Source organism: Sylvia atricapilla, chromosome 10, assembly GCF_009819655.1.
Source record: "Sylvia atricapilla isolate bSylAtr1 chromosome 10, bSylAtr1.pri, whole genome shotgun sequence".
Classification (NCBI taxonomy): domain Eukaryota; kingdom Metazoa; phylum Chordata; class Aves; order Passeriformes; family Sylviidae; genus Sylvia; species Sylvia atricapilla.
This window is the reverse complement of record NC_089149.1, coordinates 20,710,773-20,732,713: the sequence shown is the minus strand read 5'-3', so window position 1 is coordinate 20,732,713 and position 21,941 is coordinate 20,710,773. Positions and strand designations below refer to the sequence as shown.

The window sequence follows — 21,941 nt, the reverse complement described above, 5'->3', positions numbered from 1 at the left end:
TCAGCATTTGGAGAGACCAAGCAAGCAGACTTTGCAGCCCACACACGTATTCTTTCTTTTTTTTTTTTGGTTTTTTTTTTTTTTTTTTTTTGAGGAGACTTTAAAAATCAGGTTTTAATGTGAAAATGGAAAACAGCTTGAGAAAATTTTCATCTAGATTTGACTGAAGTTCCATAATTCTTCAGAACAATTTTACAGTTTTGACATATATCTCTCTGATGTATTTGGAAAAAAGAAGGAAAAAGGCATGTAATAACGACCAGCAATGTTTGCCATAACTTATCTTGCTTTAAGAGAGATAGAAATCAAATAGATTTTAATACTTTAACTCAAAGACACCAGCATGATTGTTTCAAGCTGATGTCCATTTAAATTATTGTGATTCGTTCAGAGGAAAAGCTGTGAACTGAAAATATTTTTGTTTGAGAATTTCCCTTGAATGTGGTGCAGTGGGTTGTAACCGTGTTACACTTGTGGGTGACCTGAATGTGAGAGAAGGTTTTTCTCCCTAAAGAAACCTAACAGAAAGAACTAATTAAGGCAAAGCTAAGAAATTGAACTCAAAGTTTGCATTGCACATGTGAACTAATCTTTTTACAAAGGCATCTTTCGAAAACTGTGTAAGAACCCCATTCATGCTGCGTCTCACCCGGCAAATCCGGCCTAGAAAAGCAGCTGCGTGAAGATTTGTCATGAGCAAGCAATAAAGACTTCCAGGGAATGAGTTCTGTACAGGCTTCTTGTTTGCCTACTAAATCATTACCCTTCAAAAAAGAGCCCATCCGTAGCTGTAGTAGGTGTGTCAGCAGCACTTCATGCTAAGAACAGCTTTTACAGGATTATTTTGAGTTTTTTAAGTGGCAGTACCATGGAGCTCTTGGGGGCAAACAGCTCCTGGTTTAATGCAGCACATTCTCTACTGCCCTTTTATGTCTGTTACGAAATCTGGTGAATCTCTGAGCACACTAAAATGAGGAAAACGGTCTTCAGGAGTAGTTGATTTTTGAAGCAAAATGGCTGTGTGTGCTTTAGGAGCAGCCACTGTGTTTGGAGAGCTTTCTTCAGGTCTTGAAATATTAATGATCTTGGCTTAATATAGTAGAAAACAAAATACAGTGCATGAAACGAGGGGGGGGGGGGAAATCCTTGAGTTACAGAGTGTTGACCTTGCAGTACCCACTGAATACATCTATTCCCTTTTAAACCATGGAGTATGGAAAGACAGGGAGGAATGGTCACAGAATTCTTTACCTGTGACATTTTCTTGTCTTTCTAGAAGCATGTTACAGCCCAGATAGGATTTTCAGCCTTGAGCTAGATTGTTGAATAGATAAGTATTTTAATACCCCAAATATGCTAAAGATGGCTCACTGTTTAATGATTTCTGTGGATTTTGATGATCGTATTAAGAGTGATATTAGAGTTTACCCTTTAGTTTTTAAAACCATGAATAATAGAATTTTGTGGATAAAAGCAGTCAGCTTGGATTCTTCTTGCGTTCTGTTTTTCAATGCCTTGTCTTTATATATGGCAGCAACATCCTTCCTGTCAGTGTCCTGGTCTTATACAGACATTGGCATATTTTTCATCTGAGCTGTGACTGTGAAAACCAGGAGTAATATCTAAGACCAGCATCTGCCACTTGAGTGCTGCTGTTGTTAAACCCAGGACATGTACTGATAGAGCAACTTGGTCACCACATAGTGCAAATCATATTAAAAAAAAAAAAAGAAAGAAGGGTTATTTTCCTTGTTTGTTTGTTTGCTTTGCTGGGCAATTCCCATCCCAGGCAGAATAAGCTGTTCTCCAGGTGTTGCCTTTGCATCCTGATGGTGCCTGGCTGATGGGCCAGACGTGCTGGGTTTGAACTTGTGTTCGGGGACCAACATGGTTTCTGACGTGGGCAGGCTGGGTTTGGTCCCTGCCAGAGCTGTGGCTGCTGATTTTAATTGAAACCCCAAGGCTGTTTGAAGCGTGGCCAAAACACACCTTGCGAGTGGAACTTTATCTAATAGCACGATGCAGGTGAGCTCTGGAAGTGTAAATCTCAGTCACCTGAGCAGCGTGTTTGTTTCCACGAGGTGCTCTGGTGCTGTGACAGCCCCAGCGGGTGACACCGGGCTGGTCTGCCCGCGCTCTCACAGACAGTGTGTGGCACGTCGTAAAGTCAGGACTTGCTAAGGACATTCCATAAATGGCTTTGGCTAATAAGAATGAAGTAACCTGCTCTTTTATACATGTGTGACTAATATCCCTCTCCATCTCCCACTGGAGGGCTTTGCGAGAGAAGCAGGGAGAGGGTGAGGGGGACTAAGGGGGCGTTGAAACAGCAAGAGTGAGCCCTGGCTGTGCATAGGCTTATGCCCTCCCAACAGGAGCCTGTGTGTAGCAGGGGAACCCTAAAGGTAGTAGTGTAAGTGATAAATGACAAGATGTGGGAGTGAGTCACACAGTAAATACTGGGAACAGCCTTTCTTTTTTACTGGTTTGCATGCCTGGGAATTTTCTCTTTTCTCCGCAGTGCTAAAAGCCAGTGGTGATGATGGGCTTTTTTCTCTAGCCAAGGGAGAGATTTCTAGCATGACATACCTGTTAGCCACCATGAAAATGTGTTATTAATGATGCTAATGAGTTTTTTCCAAGTGATGTAAAAGTAGCCTTTTGTGTAAGTCCTGCTTTTATGAAGCTGATCTCACCGAAAGCTTGCCAGCTACACGTGAGCCCGAGTGGCAGTGGTGCAGTTACTGCTGTGCCCCAGCTTTGAGCAGGGGAGAGCATTGCTGATCTCCCTTGGGGAGAAGGAGCCAGATGAATTCTGCCTTGCCAGGAGGGAGATGTGCCATTTCCGGGCATGTTGGGTTCCTCTCCCTCTTAAAAATTGGCAGTGTCTGACTGTCAGCTGCCATTCCTTAAGTGGTCACAGAATAAACCAATTGCATCCCTTTTGTCATGCTCTGTGTGTGTGGGGTGCAGGTGGACAAGGGTTAAGCCACATGCAACTCCACAGTAAGCACAAAGAGGCAGCTGATTTTCTGGCAGTGTCAACAGAAGAGTATAATTTTTTTTTTGCCATCTCTAAGCCAGCTTTTAAAATGGCTGTTGTTGGAATTAGAAATCAGTATCCCCTGACATAGGACTACTCATTAAGAGTGTGATGATTGTTAATTCTTCACCTGGGGGCTAAGAGGACATCATTAGATCTCTTTGAAATGTCTCCTGCCTCAATTTTGAATGAGGAAGCTAGCAATTTATGATCACAGCCCAGGCCAGTAACACTCTCCCTTCCTGTTTCTCCTTCTAGCTTGCAAAATCGGATACTACAAGGCTCTCTCAACAGACTTTGCCTGTGCCAAGTGCCCTCCTCACAGCTACTCCATCTGGGAGGGCTCCACGTCCTGCACCTGCGACCGCGGCTTCTTCCGAGCCGAGAACGACGCTGCCTCCATGCCCTGCACTCGTAAGTTGGTCTCTGAACAATCTCTTGCCCCTCTTACCACTCATCTCTTCTTCTCTGTGTCTCCAAAAAGCGTTCTGCTTCTGACAGCAGCGTTCAGTTGTCGCTGTAGGACACGAAAGAAAGACTCCAGGTATTTCAGAAGGCAAAGAAATCGAAGAGGAAGGCTTTTATTGTCTCATTCTTACTACCTTTTATAAGGTGTTCTGATACAGATTTAGCATGATTGCTGAATAGGAACGACACCTCTCTAATGCCATTGGTTAAACCAGAGAAACAGCAAAACACCACCTGGAGAAAGATTGTTTTGAGAAAGGAGAGTTGTTTGCCAAGATTGTTTTGAAAAGAAGCTTTCTTGAGAAATTTTTCCTTGGGAAAAGATAGCATCTGCTAGCAGGCTAAAGTCTCTCAGACCCAGAAATATCAGGCCTACATTCAGTAGCTCCTGTGGCCCTTTGCAGATGCAGTTTGCATTTTGGCCCACACTTCCGAGGGACAGTGCTGATTCTCAGCCCTCAATTCCTAAGGGTAGCATGGTTGTGCTGACCCTTGCAAGCTTGCAGTATAAGTAAATCAGGAGCCACAAAAGAGGGACTTGCACATCGTAGTAAAACAGGTAGAAGTAAAATACAGGCCTCAGTTCCAGTCTGAGCACCTCACCTTTCATCTCTTTAAATACGGATATTTGTAGAAATTGGGAAAGCTTTCCTTGTGATTGTATGACCTCAGGTAAACAGGTAATATTTATACTCTCATATTTCTAATTTGCTTGAAATATAGCTGGTAACCCTTGGGAACCTAAGTGTTCATCTGAAAGGGGTGGTAATAATAAATCTTAAACTTTAATGGAACAACCACCCAATGCATTGTTTATTTTATCCTGTGTTGGTAAACACATCATTGTGCAGCAAATGGAATTGGCCTTAGTTCCACCAAAATGCCTTCCTCAGGGAGAAGGAGAGATGCAGTGAGTGCAGTCACAGGGTTGCTGGATAAACTCCTTGTCCTGTGTGTTGGTTAGTGGCTCATGCAGTCGAATACCTGGGATTCCAGGCGTGTCCTGGTGTTAAATTGTGATCATCTAGTTCTTTGGTTTTCACTTTCTTAGGAGCAGAACAGTTTGAAACAATAAGTGAAAGGGCTATATTTTACCAGGGGGATATCCATGTGTGGCTTTCCCTGAATACTATTGGAAGTGTTTCCAGATTTTTGGAGTTCAGCTGTATATTTATGTAGAGAGTGTGTGTCTGAGTGAGGGAAGGCTGAGATATTTCTTTTGTAACATTTTAATATATTGAGAATTAATTTTGTGAGAGATGACTCACATTTATTTAAACCTTAATTTCTCCCTTACAAGGCAGAAACAGAGTATGTCCATAACTAAGTTAGCACTCATCCCTTCCCCACACCCCCTTGATTCCAGCTGTTCTGCAGTGGTTTCCTTCTTTTCAGCAGTGAGTTTTGCTGGATGGTGGTGGAGGAGACCAGGGCATAGCCAAGAGCAGCTGCTTTTGCTTAGCAATAAGCAGAGTGGTGCATATACCCCTTGCCAAGTATTGACTGGGAATGGAGTCTAACTGTATTGTGAAACCTTGCCTAAATGGGCAAGAACATGCTTTCTGTAATATAATTTACACTACTAGATTTAAAACGTGACCAGTTTGATAGGAAAAATGTCTTTCTGCAACAACAAAACTATTGTTTGCAGTGTACGCCCTAAATAACATTATATCAGCAAAAGTCTTTCAAAGCCGTTGTCCTTGTGAATGATACCTTGACCAAATTGAAATCAAATTAGTAATCAACTGGTTGATTGTAAAGAGGCATGTGCAGTTAGTGAGGTATGAGGAGAGAGCAAAACATTTCCAGATGGGGAAATTGTAAGCAAATGATATGTATGTTTGCTGGTATTGCAAAATGTACCCCTGCAAGCTTAGCCCTTTTTTGTCAAGCCTGCTGCAGGCACTCTTCCCCATTGCTGTCTTGGGAAGTTAGACAAAGCTGAAGTTCCTGATCTTGGTCTTTTACCCCAAAAATACAAAGAGGGAAGGAGAAGAGGCAGAGGCTGTGGTGCTCAGTCTCCATCTCTGCAGCAGGCTAGGAGGATTCTGCATGCAGAGGCAAGCCAACTCCACAGTCCTATGGACACCTGCTCTTGGGAAACAGGCCTGTCTCTGGAGGTCCTGTTTCATAGCTTTGAATTTTCCTGTATGTGTAGGGCATCTTCTGTGCTCCAAGGTGAAGGCTGACACAGGAGCTGTTTCTGGGCTGGCCTGTGGGGCAGCTGTGGCTGCTGGCAGCCCCTCCTGGAGCCCTGCCTGGCTGTGCTGGGACAGTGGTGCCTGCCCAGGCATCAAGGTCCTGCCAGTGGGGCTCTGGGGGCTCCCCTTGCCGTGCTCCCCCTCTGAGTGGCCTTCTGCCCACCTGCCTGAGGCAAGTGACAGCATTCAAAGGGCCTCTGCTGAAGGAGGACCCTTCAGAAGAAGGTCCCTGTCTGTCTGACTTTCCTGACAAGATGTGTAGACAGAATGGAGCATAAACATCAAAGGTGCTTTCAGGCGGATTCAGACTGTAATCAGTTCTTACCAGTTGGTTAAACCAGGTGACAAACCCAATTCCCTTGTGCTGACAGCCATAATAATCTGGCACCTTCTTTGTTCATTATGCTCTCTTTAACTCTGGTATTCTCATTCAGGCCTGCATTTAGTAATCGCTCAGTGTGACGGCACACTAATGAAGAAATAAAACACAGTATCTGAGATCCATTCTTCTAGCAAAAAGATAGACTCTGCTCCACTGGCTTGTAAAATCAGGTTTCTGTTCACTTGGAGAACTATTAGACCAGGTGAATAAAAGTAACATTGGATAATTTGGAAAGAACACCTGGACTGGACTGTGGATTGATCCCTTCTTTATTATTCTTAAACACTTTTTAAGATAAAGAACTTCAGCCTTCTTAAGACGTGTTTTTGTAAAGCTTTGACCCTTGGCTATTGATTTCCTTTAGTAGTAAACTAGATGGCCTTGTCACTTATCTCGCCTTCTAGGTTGGGGGAGGAAGACTGTTAGGACTTTCCATTAGCCTGATTGTGCTAGTGGATGAAAGGGAATTAGAGAATTCCCCTTCCTTTTCCTTTCTTGCAATTCCCATGATAAGTAACAAAAGCAGTAGCTACTTCCTGGCATGCTGGCCAGGAGAGGTGCTCCAGAGTTTACCCTTCCATAACACCACTCTCTGGCATTACCATGCCTTGTTGAGCTGTGTTTAAAAACTAAAAAATGTAAAAACTGTAGTAAAAACTGTGTTTAACCTCAAGTAAGCCAGGCATCAGGCTCCTAAACAAGTTACTCACTCTCTGGTTCTAATATTCTGCTAGAGTGAGTAATTATGTCTGGTGTAAAGTTTGTGCAGGTAAGAGCAGAATGTGGCAGTGTGGGTGTAGAGACAGCAGAGTGGGCTGTGTTGAGGGCCAGGCAGAGACCCTGACATACACGTGTTTCCTGGTGCATCTTTCCCCTCAAACTTGCCTCCTGGGGGTAACCATCAATGTGTCTGTCACCAGCGAGGGGCAGAGCCACCCTGGATCTGCTGCTTTGGCCAAACTGGGGAATTCAGACTTGGAGCTCTGAATCACAGTGGGCTTGTCAGCTGTGTACTTGGGCATGGAGATGGGATGATTGACTTGCAATACACCTGAGCCCAAAACATGGAAAATACAGACACCTTTCCTTTGTGGAAGCATTGCAAAAGTAATATCAAGGCAACTCTGTGGAGCTTCATTATATTTCAGTACTTGCAGAGGGGAAGGGTCTTACATAAGGTTAGCAGTGTAATGGAGAATAAATTGCCTCACCCACACATGAATCCATGAGGCAGGAAAATAAATCAGTCTCAGTCATGGCCCTTGTCCCTGAATTCCCTTGTCTGTAAGGAGATATCCTGTGAATTGCAGCCTGGTGCAGGCAGGTGCAGTTCCCACCCAAATTAATGGATGTTGCTCCTGCATCCCCACCATTAACGAGTTGGGTTCTCTAACTCTCAAGAAACAATGCTCGCATTATGAGCAAGAACGGGACGGTTTTGTATTGTTTATATTGTCTGTTTGATTCAAATTATTAATGATTTTTAATTGGGAGCCCTTTACAAAAGAGAGATTACCATCATGGACTGTCCAGCTTGAAATCTGCCTCATTAAATGACCCTGAATAATTTAGTCAGTTGTGTCACCCAAATAGGGACTGATGGATCGACTGATATTTTGTCATGGCCTGAAATATTTCAAAAACGGTTGCATTTAAGACAGTTTATACTGGAGAAGCTTGGAGAGATAATAAGGGCAGACTTTGTGAGATGCAAGAGAAGAGTGCCTGCTTTAAAAGGACCTTCTCTAGTCTAGGTTATCAAGAAACTGAATAGCCTGACTTCAAACAGCAAACATCACTTACTTGTCTTTACATTCCCCTCTTCTAATTGAATTTAGTGCACTGCTGTATTTCCTTCAGAAAGTATATTGTTTTTAAATTACCATTTCAGTGCTATTACTCAAGGCTCCTGCTTCTAATGCTTTCTGACAGTTATCAGCATAATGAACCATAATGAAATGATGAGCAATCTACAGTGGAAACTCAATGTGAATTCCACTAGAGCTGTGTGACTGTGCTGTTAAAATTTGAATGCACATTAAAATAACACTGTCCTTATTTGTTTCCAAGGTCAAGGCTTTAAAAAAGGTCTGAAAGGTCTAAACACTTCGATTTTGTTAATATTGCAGTCTAATATATACCCTTAATGCAGTTTAGTGTTACATTTAATGTATCTCGGAGATAAATATTTGACGTGCATTTTCAAAAAAAGTGAATTTACCTACCTAATAACTGTGGCTGCAAATGAGTAATTACATAAGATCTGATTATTTGAGCACATGTTTATAATGATTGCTTAGACTATAAACAATATAAATAAGCAAATGTGCTCTTTTTCTTTCAACTGAACTTGTTCCTTTTCTAACTATCCAGTCAGATGTGGATTATTACCATTGTGGCTGCTAGGAAAAAAGAAAGCAGGATACACCATATAGTTGTTCTGGCTACTGCATTGTTGGTGGCTTTGCCACACTTCCACACTTGTGCTGGCACTTTTGCAATCCTCTGCTGTTGGAGTCTGTTCTCTGTAGTATGAGGTATATGCCCTCTGATCTTCAGAATTTCAATTTATGACATAATAGCTCTTCCATGTCTTTTTGTATATAGATAGATAGATAGATAGATAGATAGATGTGTGTGTGTCCACAGCTTCAGTAAATGATTTTGTTCTTAAAACGTCCTATGATATTGTTCATTATGTAAATAGTACATTAGAATGCCTTTTAAGCTGTAGTACAGCAGTTCCAAGAGCAGAGGGAACAGTGGGTAGGCTGTAGGGAGAGAATGATTTTTCTTCTCCACGTAGGCTGGGAAAACAGACCATCCGTGGCTGCATCACTGCCAGACCGGGAGAAAGGGGCTGTGAGTGATGGGAATCTCAAAGGAGAGAGCTGTCTCCCCCTGTGTGTGGTGATGGGCTGGAGGAATTGAATAAGGAGTGGTTATGGCTTGAAGAGAAGAGACAGGAGTAATTTGACAGTGTGTGTTTATAATCAGTAGACTTGAAATCATCACTCCTTTAAATGCGGCAACTGTTTATTAGCTGTCTTCTGATTTTCTGGCCAGAGCCTTAAATTAACAGAGACATTTACTCAATTAAGTGGGGGCTTTGATTTGGTTAGTCAAGACCCAGTTCTGTAGAGTTGTTGAAGTAAATTAAAGGGCAAACAGAACAAGAAATTCAGCAGTTGGGCCAATTACAGAACAACTTATTTTTCTGGTTGGATTTCTTTCCTGTCAGACTGTCAGATAACTTTCTGGTTTCCGCAGTGGAACCTTTTTTATCTCGAAAGAGTGAGTGAACACAGGTGGCATTGTCTGCAGCACAGTGCATTAGCGTAGATGTGATAACACGTCTTAGCATATGTGACAATACAAAATGTTCTTGTATGGCAGTTCTTGGAAGAGAAGTCCAGAGCCCGGAGGAGTGGTACCTGCAAGCATCAGTTTTCCCACACCTCTGCCAGTGGTAACTGGACCTCTTTGCTTCTTCTTTAGCCTCTTTAGGAGAGGAACTATTAATTGGATTGTTCTCCGGGTGAAAGGAACAAAGCCTATTGTGAAGCTGGTAACCAGGGTACTTTTGGCAAGTAAATAGGAAATCGTACATTCCAGTGAAATGGGCATTTTGTCACTGGCACTAGTCCAGGATCCCTGGCTTGGCAGGACTCCCGCTGAAGTCAAAGGAATCTTGCCCAAGTAAATAAATGAAGAATTGTTTACCAAATCATTTGCCTTATTATAAGCCAGTTGTAAAGCTAACTATGCACAGAGAGGAGAGAGGGTGGAAATGGAGCAGATGACTGGTATTTTAAGTGGCTGCTGCATCTTGTGGCCTGTTGGCTTTAGTCTCGCCAGTTGTAAAACACATAATCTGTAATGATAAATGGTCAGGAATAGCCAGGCAGACAAAAAGTGAGGGTTGTCCGAGCTGCCTTTGCTTGTGTAAATTAGCCCACAACAACAGGGGACTGTCCACAAGCGCTGAAAGAAGCAATTAGTGGCAGCAACATACACAAGTGTCACGGGAAAGTGTGGGCTGTGTTTGCAAGCTTAAACGTACAGGACCCAGATATTTACTCTGAGTTAGAACTTTCTTTTCAGATGGTCAGAGATTAACAGCAAAGGCATATCTGAAGGGCATCACAGCTCACATGCTGAAACATCACTGACAGCTCCACTGCTGTACAGGTTCAGTGAAGCCTTATGAGATGGAAAGAGGAGGCCAAAGTGCTTCCTCTTGAACCGCCTAGTGCTGCTTTGCAGACATTTTAGTCAGTGAATTTAAGGAGTTTTAAGACATTGATTATTTAATAATTATTTCTTTTCTTTGCATTCTCTCTGAAAATAGTAAACCCTCTATTTCATGCTGAGCCCAGCCCCCAGGGAGATGATTCTAGGATCATGATCAAATTAAAGAGCATTGATTAGAGGTGCTAAAGGCTGTCCATACAGTACAGCTGTGGTGAGCCTTGCTGAGAGACCAGCAGTGTGACCCCGTGGGTGAGGCTGGCAACATGACCACCAGCCTTGGCAGAGCTTTGGTGCTACCTCTGTGCCCGAGCCAGCCCCTTCAAAGGCACCTGATCCACTTCCATTGGCGTTTCATTGCTCTCTGCAGATATGCTCCAAAGATCTTTGGAAGCATTCATTGTATGGATCGTTTTTTGTTTGGTTGTTTTTTTTTTTGTACACCTCTTTATTTGGTCTCCTCTATTCTTGCTGTGTTACACACAAAAGCTGGCCCTCAGATCCTGTATTGCAGCTGTGCTAAACTTTTCCCCGGTTCTGATAGTGCATTTCTAGTCAAGTTTTCTTGCTATTAGACAGTTGGATGCTTGCTCCCAGGTGCCTGCTGCTCCTTTAACTTATCAAAGACTTTGCTGCTCCTCTGTAGTGCAGCCAAGGCCAAGCTGCCAATTCAAAACAGACCAGTTCATCCTAGGCTGCTTTTAAACGACAGTGAGTCATAGCAACCTTCCCTGTTGTATGAATCTTGTTTATTATGTAGCAAATTAGCTCAAGATTTCTGAATACCCTGAGTTCCCTTTGAAATCAGGGCAGATGAAGAGGGTCAATGTCTCTGGAGCAGGCTCATAAAGAGGATCCTTTTGTCAGCCCTGGTCCAAAGCCCATTGAGTCCTGCTGGTCTGCCTGATTGACTTTGATTAGCAAACACCCAGAGCTGGCCCACAGCTGCATTTAACAGTGCTTTTGTAGGGTTTGCACAGTTCTAGGGTGAAGTTGGGAAGCTTCGAACTGTTAATGTAGGTTATCGTATTACTTTCAATACAGTATTTTAATATTTTTGTTTGTTAAAATAATTTTGAATCCTGATCAAGCTAAGGTCTGTTTTTTCTGCCTCAAAAAATAAGTGATATTTTCTTCAAGGAGAGCGTGAGAATGGTTTAAGAAGATTAAAGTCTTTTCTACATGCTTGAGGTTTTCTGATGTCTGGTGGGAATTGCCAATGAAGCTTCCTTCCGATTTCACACTGTCAGGCGAATGCAGGCTGAATGCAGTGTGACAACCCACTTGAAAATAATTATCCACTGCCCTGGCTGCAGAGACATCCGTTACCTCCTGGAGAAATGGGCTTTTACACACGTGCCCAGGCAGATGGAGGAAATTATTTTTTTTAATCATTTTCTCCTTCCGGGGCTCAAAAGTTTCATTCTGCTAGTTATTTAGTCACATACATATCTTTAGAAAGCATCTTTTTTTAAAAGGAGGTACATTTTAAATGCACTGATCTGGTGACTGACAGGATGCTTCTAACAAAGGCTTGCCTTCTCGAGGGTATATATTTGAAATATCTCCATTAGCACTTCCATGGAGAGTGTGGGTTTCAGTTAGAGTTTTTAATAGATCTCCTCCCACAGCCAGATCTTTCAAGGTAATAAATCTAACTATAACATAGGCTAGTAGTAAACAGATGTGGTTACAGTCCTAATAGTGATAATATCAGTTCAGTCCTTAATGGGTAATGTTGCTGCCAGAATAATTCACTACCACTGTTGATGGCTGGAAGACTTAGCTGGCATAAAAAAGGGAGCTCCTGAAGGAGCCCTCTGTGCCAGGCTGTGGCAGAAACGTGCAGACAGGCAGTTACTTGTGGCTAAGAGAGCTTTATTTTGGGTGTCACTAGAGTGGGTTTCTTGGATGTGCTAAATTCACTTTCAAGGAATTAAGCGTCAAAACCCTGTGCTGAAGTACTTTTTGGTTTGTTTTATGATGGGGTTACTTTTTTTTTTTTTTTCAATGTAAGAAAATAGTATATAAAGGCTACTTGTATCTGATAAAATTGGCCAAACCAAAGCCCTCAACTTCATCTTCAGTCCTGTGGCAATGGGACCTCTGAGAAAAGGAAAGAGGATTTTTTTACTCGTGTCTGCCTTTGGTGAACAAAAGATGTTTGCCCAAAATTTGGAGCTGCTAGATGTCTAGAAGTGGGATTCTGGAGTCTTGTCAACCTGGGGCAGCAGAGAACCAAGCTGCAAGGTCTTTCTTATTTCTTCTCATTTTATGAGACAGCAAAGTCACTCGGGAGCTGTTTTGCTGGGAATCATTTCTTTCTCATCTCCGTTCTCTGTGCTTTAATCCACGCCTCCTAACCATACACTGTTGCTGAACTAAATTAACTGGTTTAGTGAAGACAGTGTTCTTGATGTCAAACAAGTCTGTCTGGTCTCCTTGTAGAAAACTGTAATTGAATTTACCTCATACACCCACAGAGACTTTTAGAGAAACACCTTGCTGGGCAGATCAGTAATAAAAAAGGAAGATGTAAAACCAGGGATGTTAAAACCTCTGTCATAACCATTTAAATACTGTTCCCCAGCACAGTGCATGTACAAGTCTGCCTTCAAATGCCAGGGTTAGTTTTCAGGGATACTTTTTGGCTGTGTGGATCTGTTGGGTTTGCAGCTGTAGGGGTGGAAGGGTGGGCTGACTTGGTTGGAGTCTCCCTGCACACCCAACCAGCTTTGCCCACCTGCCTGTCTCCCTGGAGCCCCTGCAGCTTCAGGGGCCCAGCCACAGCCTGTCCCCTGCCATGGCATCGGATGGGTTGGTGGTGTATGGCATTTGTCAGGGGAGGGGCTCTCTCCTCCCCGCTTGTGCCTTTGTGGTGGTGCTGCACTTGCAGTCCTGCCCTGCCCTGGTTAGACCCTGTTCTTGGTTACACTGCACCCCTGGGATCTGTACTTTCCCTGTGGTGTGCATGAAGAGCTGGGCATGCTGATCCCTCAGGGCAGCAGGAATATTCACTCAGTTGTAACTAATCCCCTTTGTGCTATCTTTCTTTGAAATCATTCATTGCATTGGGACAGACTTTCTTTCTCCTTGGCAGAATGACTTTGCCAGATTCCTGAGGCTGACTGAGCCTCCTACATTTGTGCTGCTATCCTTCGGGGACAGGAAAAAAAGGGGCTTTGGGATAGCAGTTCTCAGCTGGATGGCATCCAAACAACAGTCAGACAACCTCTTGGTGTTTGACTCAAGGATCTCTGATGCCCCTTAGCCTTTAGGGCAGCTGATTTAAATGGAAAAATACTGTAGTCCTGGCAAATGATCAGTTTACTGAGGTGTTATTATGCCCAGTGTTAGTCTGCAGCATGGTTCACTTCCCAGCTGTGTCCCCTTGCCATCTGCCCCTTCAGTCCTGGGGAGCAGGTTCATTTACCGGGTCTTTGCTGTGAGTCACCACCGGGCTTTAGCCCTGGTATGCATCATTAAGGCTCCTTAAATGTGCCCACAGAGACCTGTAATCCACAGAGAACTGGCACACAGGGATCTCCTGTGGTCTGGAAGGAAGGAGACAGTCAGGTGTTGGTATGTGCCCTTGTCATGGCTTTCAGCAGGTCCTTGTCAGTTGTGCAGGCGCGTGTGGGAGGCTTCTGTCTGGAGAGAGACTTGAGTGTAGGAAGGGAGGGAGAGGAATGTTGATGGATGAAAAGTTAAAATTCTGCCAGAAGTTGTAGAGAGAGTGCTAAAATACATCAGGCCTTTTAATGCAAGTAGTGCTTATGCTGTAATGCCTTAAAAACTCTTGTTTCCATGCATGTTTGTTTGACATAGGGTACAGCATTGTCCTTAAGACAGACAGATCTATCTGTGGATGAAAGACAGACAGCTCTAATGGCTATAGCCTATTGCAGCAAGAGAAAGCCAAACAATCTGCATTGCCCAATACATTTAAGGAAATCTAATAGGAGGGTTGAGGAAGATAGCAAGATTAGCTTGATGAAGATTATTTGTTGCTAAACTGACTCTTCAATGTTTCCCTCAGCCCTGACACACACAATGAACTGCTCCACCCAGGGCCTTCCCATTTGCTTCATGGCTCACTTGATTTTGATGGGTTTACTGTGAAGCAAGATTTATGGAGCCCCAGGAAGGAATAAAATTGAAAACTTCCGTTCCCTGTGTTCCCACAGAGTCCCCCTGTCCGTTCAGGGTGCTGGTTAAAGGTGCTGGAGCAGGATCTGGCTTTCAGGCCCCATGATCAAACTGTGTCCCTTTGCAGTCACTGACATGAGAAGACCGAGTGACTCTGCAGATCCATCCCTCAGATTCTGTTGTCCTGTGCAGGGAAAACAACAGCACTTGCCTTCCTAACATCAGAAAATGAATTTTAAAATTAATTTGTTTTCAGAATTAAAATGTTTAGATTTAAATTTCATTTCCTGTAGGAACTGTCACATTTTCAAACTGTTCCAGGCAGAGTGGCAGTATTGGCTCCATTTGTCCACAGTGCCAAATAGCCCGTGCAATAGCATGCTTCCATTGGCAGGAGATCTATGAAAAATGCTGTAGATCATGGGACTTGTGACAAAATTACAGATGGTGGTGGTGATTCAGAGGCACAGGTCTCTGTCTCCTCTCTCATCTGCCCTGTAGCTAGATTTCTCTGCCAGAGGATGCAGGTTTGTTGAGAGGGTGGTAGTCTGGCTGTCAGGATGCTGTTCCTGTGGGATCCTGCTAGCCGGGTTCCTGCAGGTACTGTGCTGGCCCTTGCAGCCTGCCATGGCCCTGAAAGGGTTTATCTCATCTATCGGCAGCGGCTCTGTTGTCAGAAACAAAGCAAATCCTGATCACCACTGAAGGAGCAGATACGCCCTGTGTTTCAACATCTGAAACCAGGCCCATCAATCTGAAGCTATTCCCCACTCCCTGTGCCAACAGCTCCATTGATGACTATGCTCCAGGAAGAAAAGAAATTGCTTTTCCCCTCACTGTAATGTCAGCCCACCATTTGGAGACTCCCCCGCATCTTCCTTTTCATGCTGGAGGTGGTGCACTCATCTCTGTGACCTGCAAGCATCTGCTTCCCTGGTTTTCCGCTTGGGCGCATCTCTGTTTAGACACTGCAATGCCCTGTCCCACATACTAATTACTGACTTTTTGCTTCTGAGGAGCTTGATTCATTCTGGCACATTTTCCCATGTGAAACTGGACCTAGAGCCTCGGAAAAGATCTTAATGGACATCAGACTGAGTTTAACCCCAAACTGGCTGCTGTATCTGAGCTAAGAGGCACATCTTTCAGACCGCAGCTGTGGCAGTATGAACCCTCCTCCCATGGAGGTCTTTGCTTCAGGAATAACCCCTTGGCCTGGGGATATTCTTGGCCCTGGCAGAGCTGGTGCTGCTCGGGGAAAGAGGTGTTTGCACTGGCATCACCTCATCTCAGCTCTCCCAGCTGCACTCTGAGTCGATGCTCTCGTGTGTGTGACTGCAGCGAGTGAAAACGCTCTGCAAGAAAATGCCTTTTACTTTTGCTCACCATCAGGCTCTTGATGTTTCCCACAGGAGCAGTTTCTGTTCTGTTTCTTGCTGCAGCCAGGTCCTGACCAGTCTCTGGGAGGACACACAGCTTGGCTCCCAGTGTCTCTGGCAGCTGCTCTGGCCAGGGAAGACCTTCACTGTGCAATGTACACCTGGGCTTGCAGCCTGCTGAGGCTGCTGTTCCCCCCAGAGGCTTTTGTTGGTTTTCCTGTTCCCTTGACAGTGCAGAGGGACAGGTGTTGTCACCTGGTGCACCTGCCTGCCCTGAAGACAGCCCAGGTGTGAGGCAGTTTGGGGAAGTCCGGGGTGGGGAGAGTTTGGTGCAGTTCCTGCTCAGCAATTCCTGTGCTGCCGCTTGAGTTCACGATTTTGGGAGTGTCTTCCACCTCACTGCACTCAGAGTTGGTTTTTGAAAAGAAAACTCATGCATTTGAAGGCTAAGCAGGGACCACTTTCTCATACCCAGGAGAGCTGGCAAAGCCAACTTTTGGGGGAAGGAGAGCTGGTTATGGGACAGAGGCACTGGGCTGGGACTTGGGACAGTTTTGACTACTTACCCAGGTGTGCAAAGCGTGTCTTGTGTTCCCTTGTCTCAACACATCTTTCTCTGCCTCCATTTCCACATGATGAATAGAGATTAAAACCACTTTCTTTCCTTTTCCTTTCTCGTCTAGTTTTTGGATCAAGAAACATCTCTTACTGTGTTCAGTAACTGATCTTTAAGTAAAAGGGTTTTGTCCTTAGGAGTCCAAAATGCTGCCAGTGCATAAATAAAAGCCATGAATGGCAGCCTGGCGGTGCAGCAGGCAGGAGGGCTCCCTGGCTCAGGGGCTGGACTCAGCTCTCTCTTCTTGCAGTAATTTTACCTGTCAACTCCGATTAACTCAGAGGCTGTTTCAAAGATTTGGCAAGAAGGGAGGATTTCCCTCCTTTCAAAATAAATACATTAATTTTGTATTTTTGGAGTAAACACAGACAAACAATCCTTGCTTAGCTACTCCTGCAATAGAGAGACCTTTCATTTAGGTACTGAAGACCCATTTGACTCTGTGTCATTTATGACTCTTTTCTTCACCTACCTACCTCACTCAAAATAAAAGTCTTGTCTCCTGTTGAGGATGTGTTACATCTTGGTGGCTTCGAGCACAGACCCGAGGAGGTGATGCAGCCCTCAAAACCTTGTCCTCCACAGCCTCTTCAGGCCTCAGGCTTCCTTTGAGATGAACCTGCTGAATTGAGGAGGGAGCCACAATTAATCTTCCCTATAGTCATCCCTTAACAGCTTAACCTTTTTGCTGCTACGCTTGATGAGTCACTTTGTAATTTCAGTAGAATCTCACATTTTCAATGTATTTGGTTCTTGTCTTACCACAATGGCTGTTTTTGTATACTTGGCATATGAGAGATTATGACTTATTTATACACTTACTGGAACTGTTGGTGCTGAGTGATTCTTTTTGCCAGGTTCATAGTTTCATAACATTTGACAAATTTGCCGGAACTTTCTCCTTTCCTTCCTTTTCTGCAAGGAGATCTAATTGAACTTCTTTTGAATTGCAACCATCAAATGTATTTTGCTGAAATCTAAGAAGCTTTCATGAGCTTTCTTGTGTCTTGAATTTGTGAATTTCTACAAAATTATTTCCACTATTTTTCTACTAATATTTGCAAATAAAGCTCTGACTGTCAGTAGTTACTAAGCACAGCTATTTTTACTGTGTTCCTGTTTGGATGGATAGAGTTTTAATCCTCATTCTCATTCTGTTTCATTTCTGTTTGATGCAGTGCTTAGCTGCAGCCCTGTCCCAAAGCACTGTGTGTGTCAGAGTACCTATGTGCTCTGCCCCAGTGCAGGCTGCCTGGCGATGGTCAGGGAAGCTTTTTGGGATGGATAAAATACCCAGCCATCTCTTTCATGGGTTCACTCTGAATCATTTGTCTTAAATTTAAGGGTACAGAAAGTGTGTCTCAACTATATTGAAATTAGGTGAAGAGTTGCAGGATTAGCTCTTCTGCATTTTCAATTTGCCTGCGGGTTTGGGGCCTGTGGGGATTGAAGCACATCAATAGGATTTGTGCCCGTGCGTTGGTCGGCGCGAGGCAGGGCAGGGCTGGCCGAGGCACCTCTGGAGAGGTGCTGGAGGGGCAGGAGGGGCTGCTGCCCCTGGGCTCTGCCCTCTCCTGCCCAGGGAGGTCCTGCCCAGCCTGCCTGTGGCTCTGGGCTCTAATCCCACAGTCCCTGTGCTGGAACCAGCTGGGAGCTCTCTGGCAGCGTGTTTATGAGTCTTGAAGTCTCCCGTCCCTGTGGTGGAAAAGCTGACCTTGTGTCTCAAATCCAGCCTTGTTGCCAAGCTTTCCGTCTGGTCTCTTGTTTCTGGCCAGGTTTCTTTTATCAGCTCTTCCTTCAGGTGCTCACCACATTTTCCTCTCCAGTTCTTTCACTTTCTCCAGCACTCTCCTGTTGTAAACTTTATTTTCCACCCTTCAAAGCCTTAGTTCTGTGTCTGGCTTTCCACTCAGATCTCCATCCTGCATGCTGAAGTGTCATGTTCAGGTCCCTGCTTGATGGACTTCAGTGTTTGCTGAATGTCATTTGACATCAACTTGTCTGGCAAATATTGCACTTAGATTTTTCAGAAAAAGATACCATGAGATATTTCTATAATAATGAGAGTCTGCCTGTAGGTAATGGGGGACCTTGAAAATCTCAAGTGACGCAGAAGTTTGTGCATTTGATACTTTGCTTAGGAGATCATGGAAAAAATGAGTGTAAGATATGTAAATTTAACATTTTTCATAACAAATATAAACAGTGAAAGGGAAAAAGTCCCACTCCTGTTTAATTGCAACACTGAGCTTTCAGGCTCATTTAGAGCTGGAAAATACTGTTAGTTCATTAGGTGAAGAGATCAGAGTTTGACTTACCAGTTAATTTTTTTTGCCTTCGTTATGAGCATAGAGAAGTAAAATTCTGCTTGGTCTCTGCTGTCCTTAACTTAAATGGGAGTTGCACAGGGTCTGGAACCCTGAATTCCGATGTTACTGTGTAAGTTTTGGTTTTGTTTTGTTTTTTTTTTTTCCTTTAACTAAAACCTGGTGGACTTTGTCTTTTTAGGCCCTCCATCTGCTCCTCAGCACCTGATTTCCAATGTCAATGAGACCTCAGTGAACCTGGAGTGGAGCCCCCCGCAGAACAGAGGTGGCCGGGAGGACATCTCCTACAACGTGGTGTGCAAGCGGTGCGGGGCAGGCGAGCCCGGCCGCTGCCGCTCCTGTGGCAGTGGGGTGCACTTCAGCCCCCAGCAGAACGGCCTGAAAACCACCAAGGTCTCCATCACCGACCTCCTGGCACACACCAACTACACCTTTGAAGTCTGGGCCGTGAATGGAGTGTCCAGGCAAAACCCCAGCCAGGACCAGGCTGTGTCAGTCACTGTCACAACCAACCAAGCAGGTAGGAACAGAAACAGCAATTCCTTTCTCTGCTGCCTGTTTGTTAGGAGAGCTGTGATTCCCATTACTTTTAGCATTAGCAAATGAATGCGAGGAGCCCTAAGATGTGTAAGTGGGTCAAACCCTTATTTTCTGGTGATTTATATGGATAGTTTAAATGCTTCAGAGGCAGGGAGAGAGTGGAGGCTTTGGGCGCTGTGTCTGGGAGCAGGCTGTGCTGCAGCATGCGGGCAGGACGCTGGGAGGCATTCTGCAGAAGCACAACAGCATGGCTGCCCTGTTTCTCCCCTGGCCCACCAGAAACTCTGCTTCTTGCAGGGGACACCCTGTACAGGGACACAAGGATGTCCTTGTTGTCTGCAGAGGGCAAAAAACATGCTCAGGGAGCACAGGGCTGTGCTCTACCCCCCTTGAAAGAGGGCTGTGTAAGATTCAACAAGCGGAACGAGTGGGCGCCCGCTCGCCTGCCTGCTCGCTCTGCTCTCCTGGAAAGTCAATTAGATTCTGTCCCCTTGTTTAATAAATACCTCCTTAACTTGCTGCTGATAATGTTCCGATTGATCAGAGCTGGCATTGCTGTAGAAATCCTATATGAGCTTTCAACTTTATGCTGACTGATTTTTTGCATTTCATTCATCTGGGAGAGTGAAATACTATTTCTGTGTGTACGAGATTATTTCAGATACCCTGAGCAGCAGCTTTTTTGGTACCCCATGCTTGACCTGGTAAGGGCAAAGGCTGCAGCAGCAGATTGCCATTTCATTTTGATGCTAATTTGTTGGATCTTTTTCTTTAATTACATGAAAACATTTCTTAGTTTGCAACCAGCTACGGTTTAACACACGGGGTTCCAGTTGAATTTTTAATTTAATGCACAAAATTATATACATTTGAATATGACACTCTTCTAAGTGCAAATGAGATATCCAGACTGTCAGACTGGCTACAAGACCGTCAAACCTGTTATCTGATGGCTCAGAGTGCTGATTGCCTTCAGGTCCCACAGATGTTGCAGGCATTCAGCACCTCGGAGCGTAGCTTACAGGGTATTATTTATTACCAGGCTTACGGTGTATGAGACAATATTAATATTGCATATTTTGATAGTACCAGACCATACAAATATTTTGAATTCTGTTTCCTGGAAGGTGTGTGAGAAAAATAGGTAGGCATAGTCTAAATCTGCAAATTTTAGCTGTGTATCAGGACATGTCAGTATTACCAATGAGAGATGCATTCAGTTTTGCAGTGACAGTTACAAGCGAAATTGTCAAGTCCACGCTGAAGTGCCTTTGAAAATCTGGTCCTGTGTTTTTTGTTCTTCATATAGAGTTGACAGCATCCCTTTTAAATTATGATTCAAAAATTCAAACTACCACTTTGCCTAGTGAAAAAAGACTAATAGAGAGCAGGGGCTATTAGGGAGTCTTGGGAGAAAGCCTTGGGAGACTGCTGTCATACGCTACACGAAAAGAGAAGGTTGAGAACAGCAGCAGGGACAGTGTTTTTGTGCTATGAATGCCTAGCAAAGAGAGTATTTCTGACTGATTTTGGCATGTGTAAGGATTAGTGGATGCATATATGCATGAATAAGCGAGCAGGATCCATCTACCGTGTGAAAATTCTACCATCTTATGCTTTTATATGCAAACCAAAATCTGATTGAATATGCAAATAAGAATTGATTTTGTTTATTATCCATGAGTAGTATTCTTCCCATCAAGAAATTTGTATTTTTGCCAACATTTCCAATTTCGAAACATGCCCAGTTTATCAAATGCGTCAGAGGGACAGAGAAAATTATACTGGTATAAATGAAAATTAACTTCAAGGTGCAGTGTTCTCCCATTCTTCATGTAACTTCGTGGTTTCTGCTGCGTAGAAGATCTAAATAGAAATGTGTGGCCTAAACCTACAGATCCCAGCTGAGATAAATAGCCTTACATATGCAAATAATCCCATTGATTTTGGTGAAACTGCTTGCTTGAGTAAAGGTTTGTAAAGTTAGACCCTTGGGTTTTACAAGTACTGATCTGTTTAATCATTGTAAATGTGTGTCTGGGGTGCATTAAAATCCTTGTGCTACTAATTTTCTTTCACTATATTTCATTATAAAGAAATCATATCATGATGGAGCACTGCCACAGGCTTGGTTTTGATCTTGCACCTTTCTTACACTAATGTAAAGCTGCCTTGGTTTCTTTAAGGCAATTCTGAATTCAGATTAGAGCCAGGCTCCTCCCTTAATAGCACTTCTTCCCTGTTTTACTAATAAAAATGAAGCCACCAACACCGAAAATTTGTAAATTACTTAATTGGTTGTGCTTGAAATGCTTGTGCTTCCCAACACTTGAAAAAAAACCCACCACGTTGTCAATATGTGGAGGTTTTTTTAGTTCTTTACATATGAGCAGTGCTTTTGGGTTGTCTTCTGGAGAATTTGCTAGAGCTCTTTGCAAGAGGTACATCTCTGAGTTAAATTCAATAGAAATGATAGGTATGCAAAGGACCAGGGAATTCTTCCTCATGACAACTTGACCTCCCAAATATGCAATTGTATAATCTGAAGGAAATGGGCAGAAATTTTCGAAGCAGTTTTTGAT

The 21,941-nt window shown here is 43.8% G+C and overlaps 1 protein-coding gene across 2 annotated transcripts in view; it reads left to right on the top strand.

The window, feature by feature from the left end:
• EPHA4 (EPH receptor A4) overlaps positions 1 to 21,941 on the top strand; it is a 103,073-nt gene that overhangs the window by 37,642 nt on the left and 43,490 nt on the right. For both annotated transcript variants that reach the window (XR_010744382.1, XM_066326245.1), the window contains exons 4-5: positions 3,302 to 3,457; positions 19,001 to 19,339. Coding sequence is in view for 1 of the 2 variants with exons in the window: in XM_066326245.1 (XP_066182342.1) it covers positions 3,302 to 3,457; positions 19,001 to 19,339 (495 nt within the window). In the remaining variant the exon portion in view is untranslated. The remainder of the gene's footprint in view (positions 1 to 3,301; positions 3,458 to 19,000; positions 19,340 to 21,941) is intronic.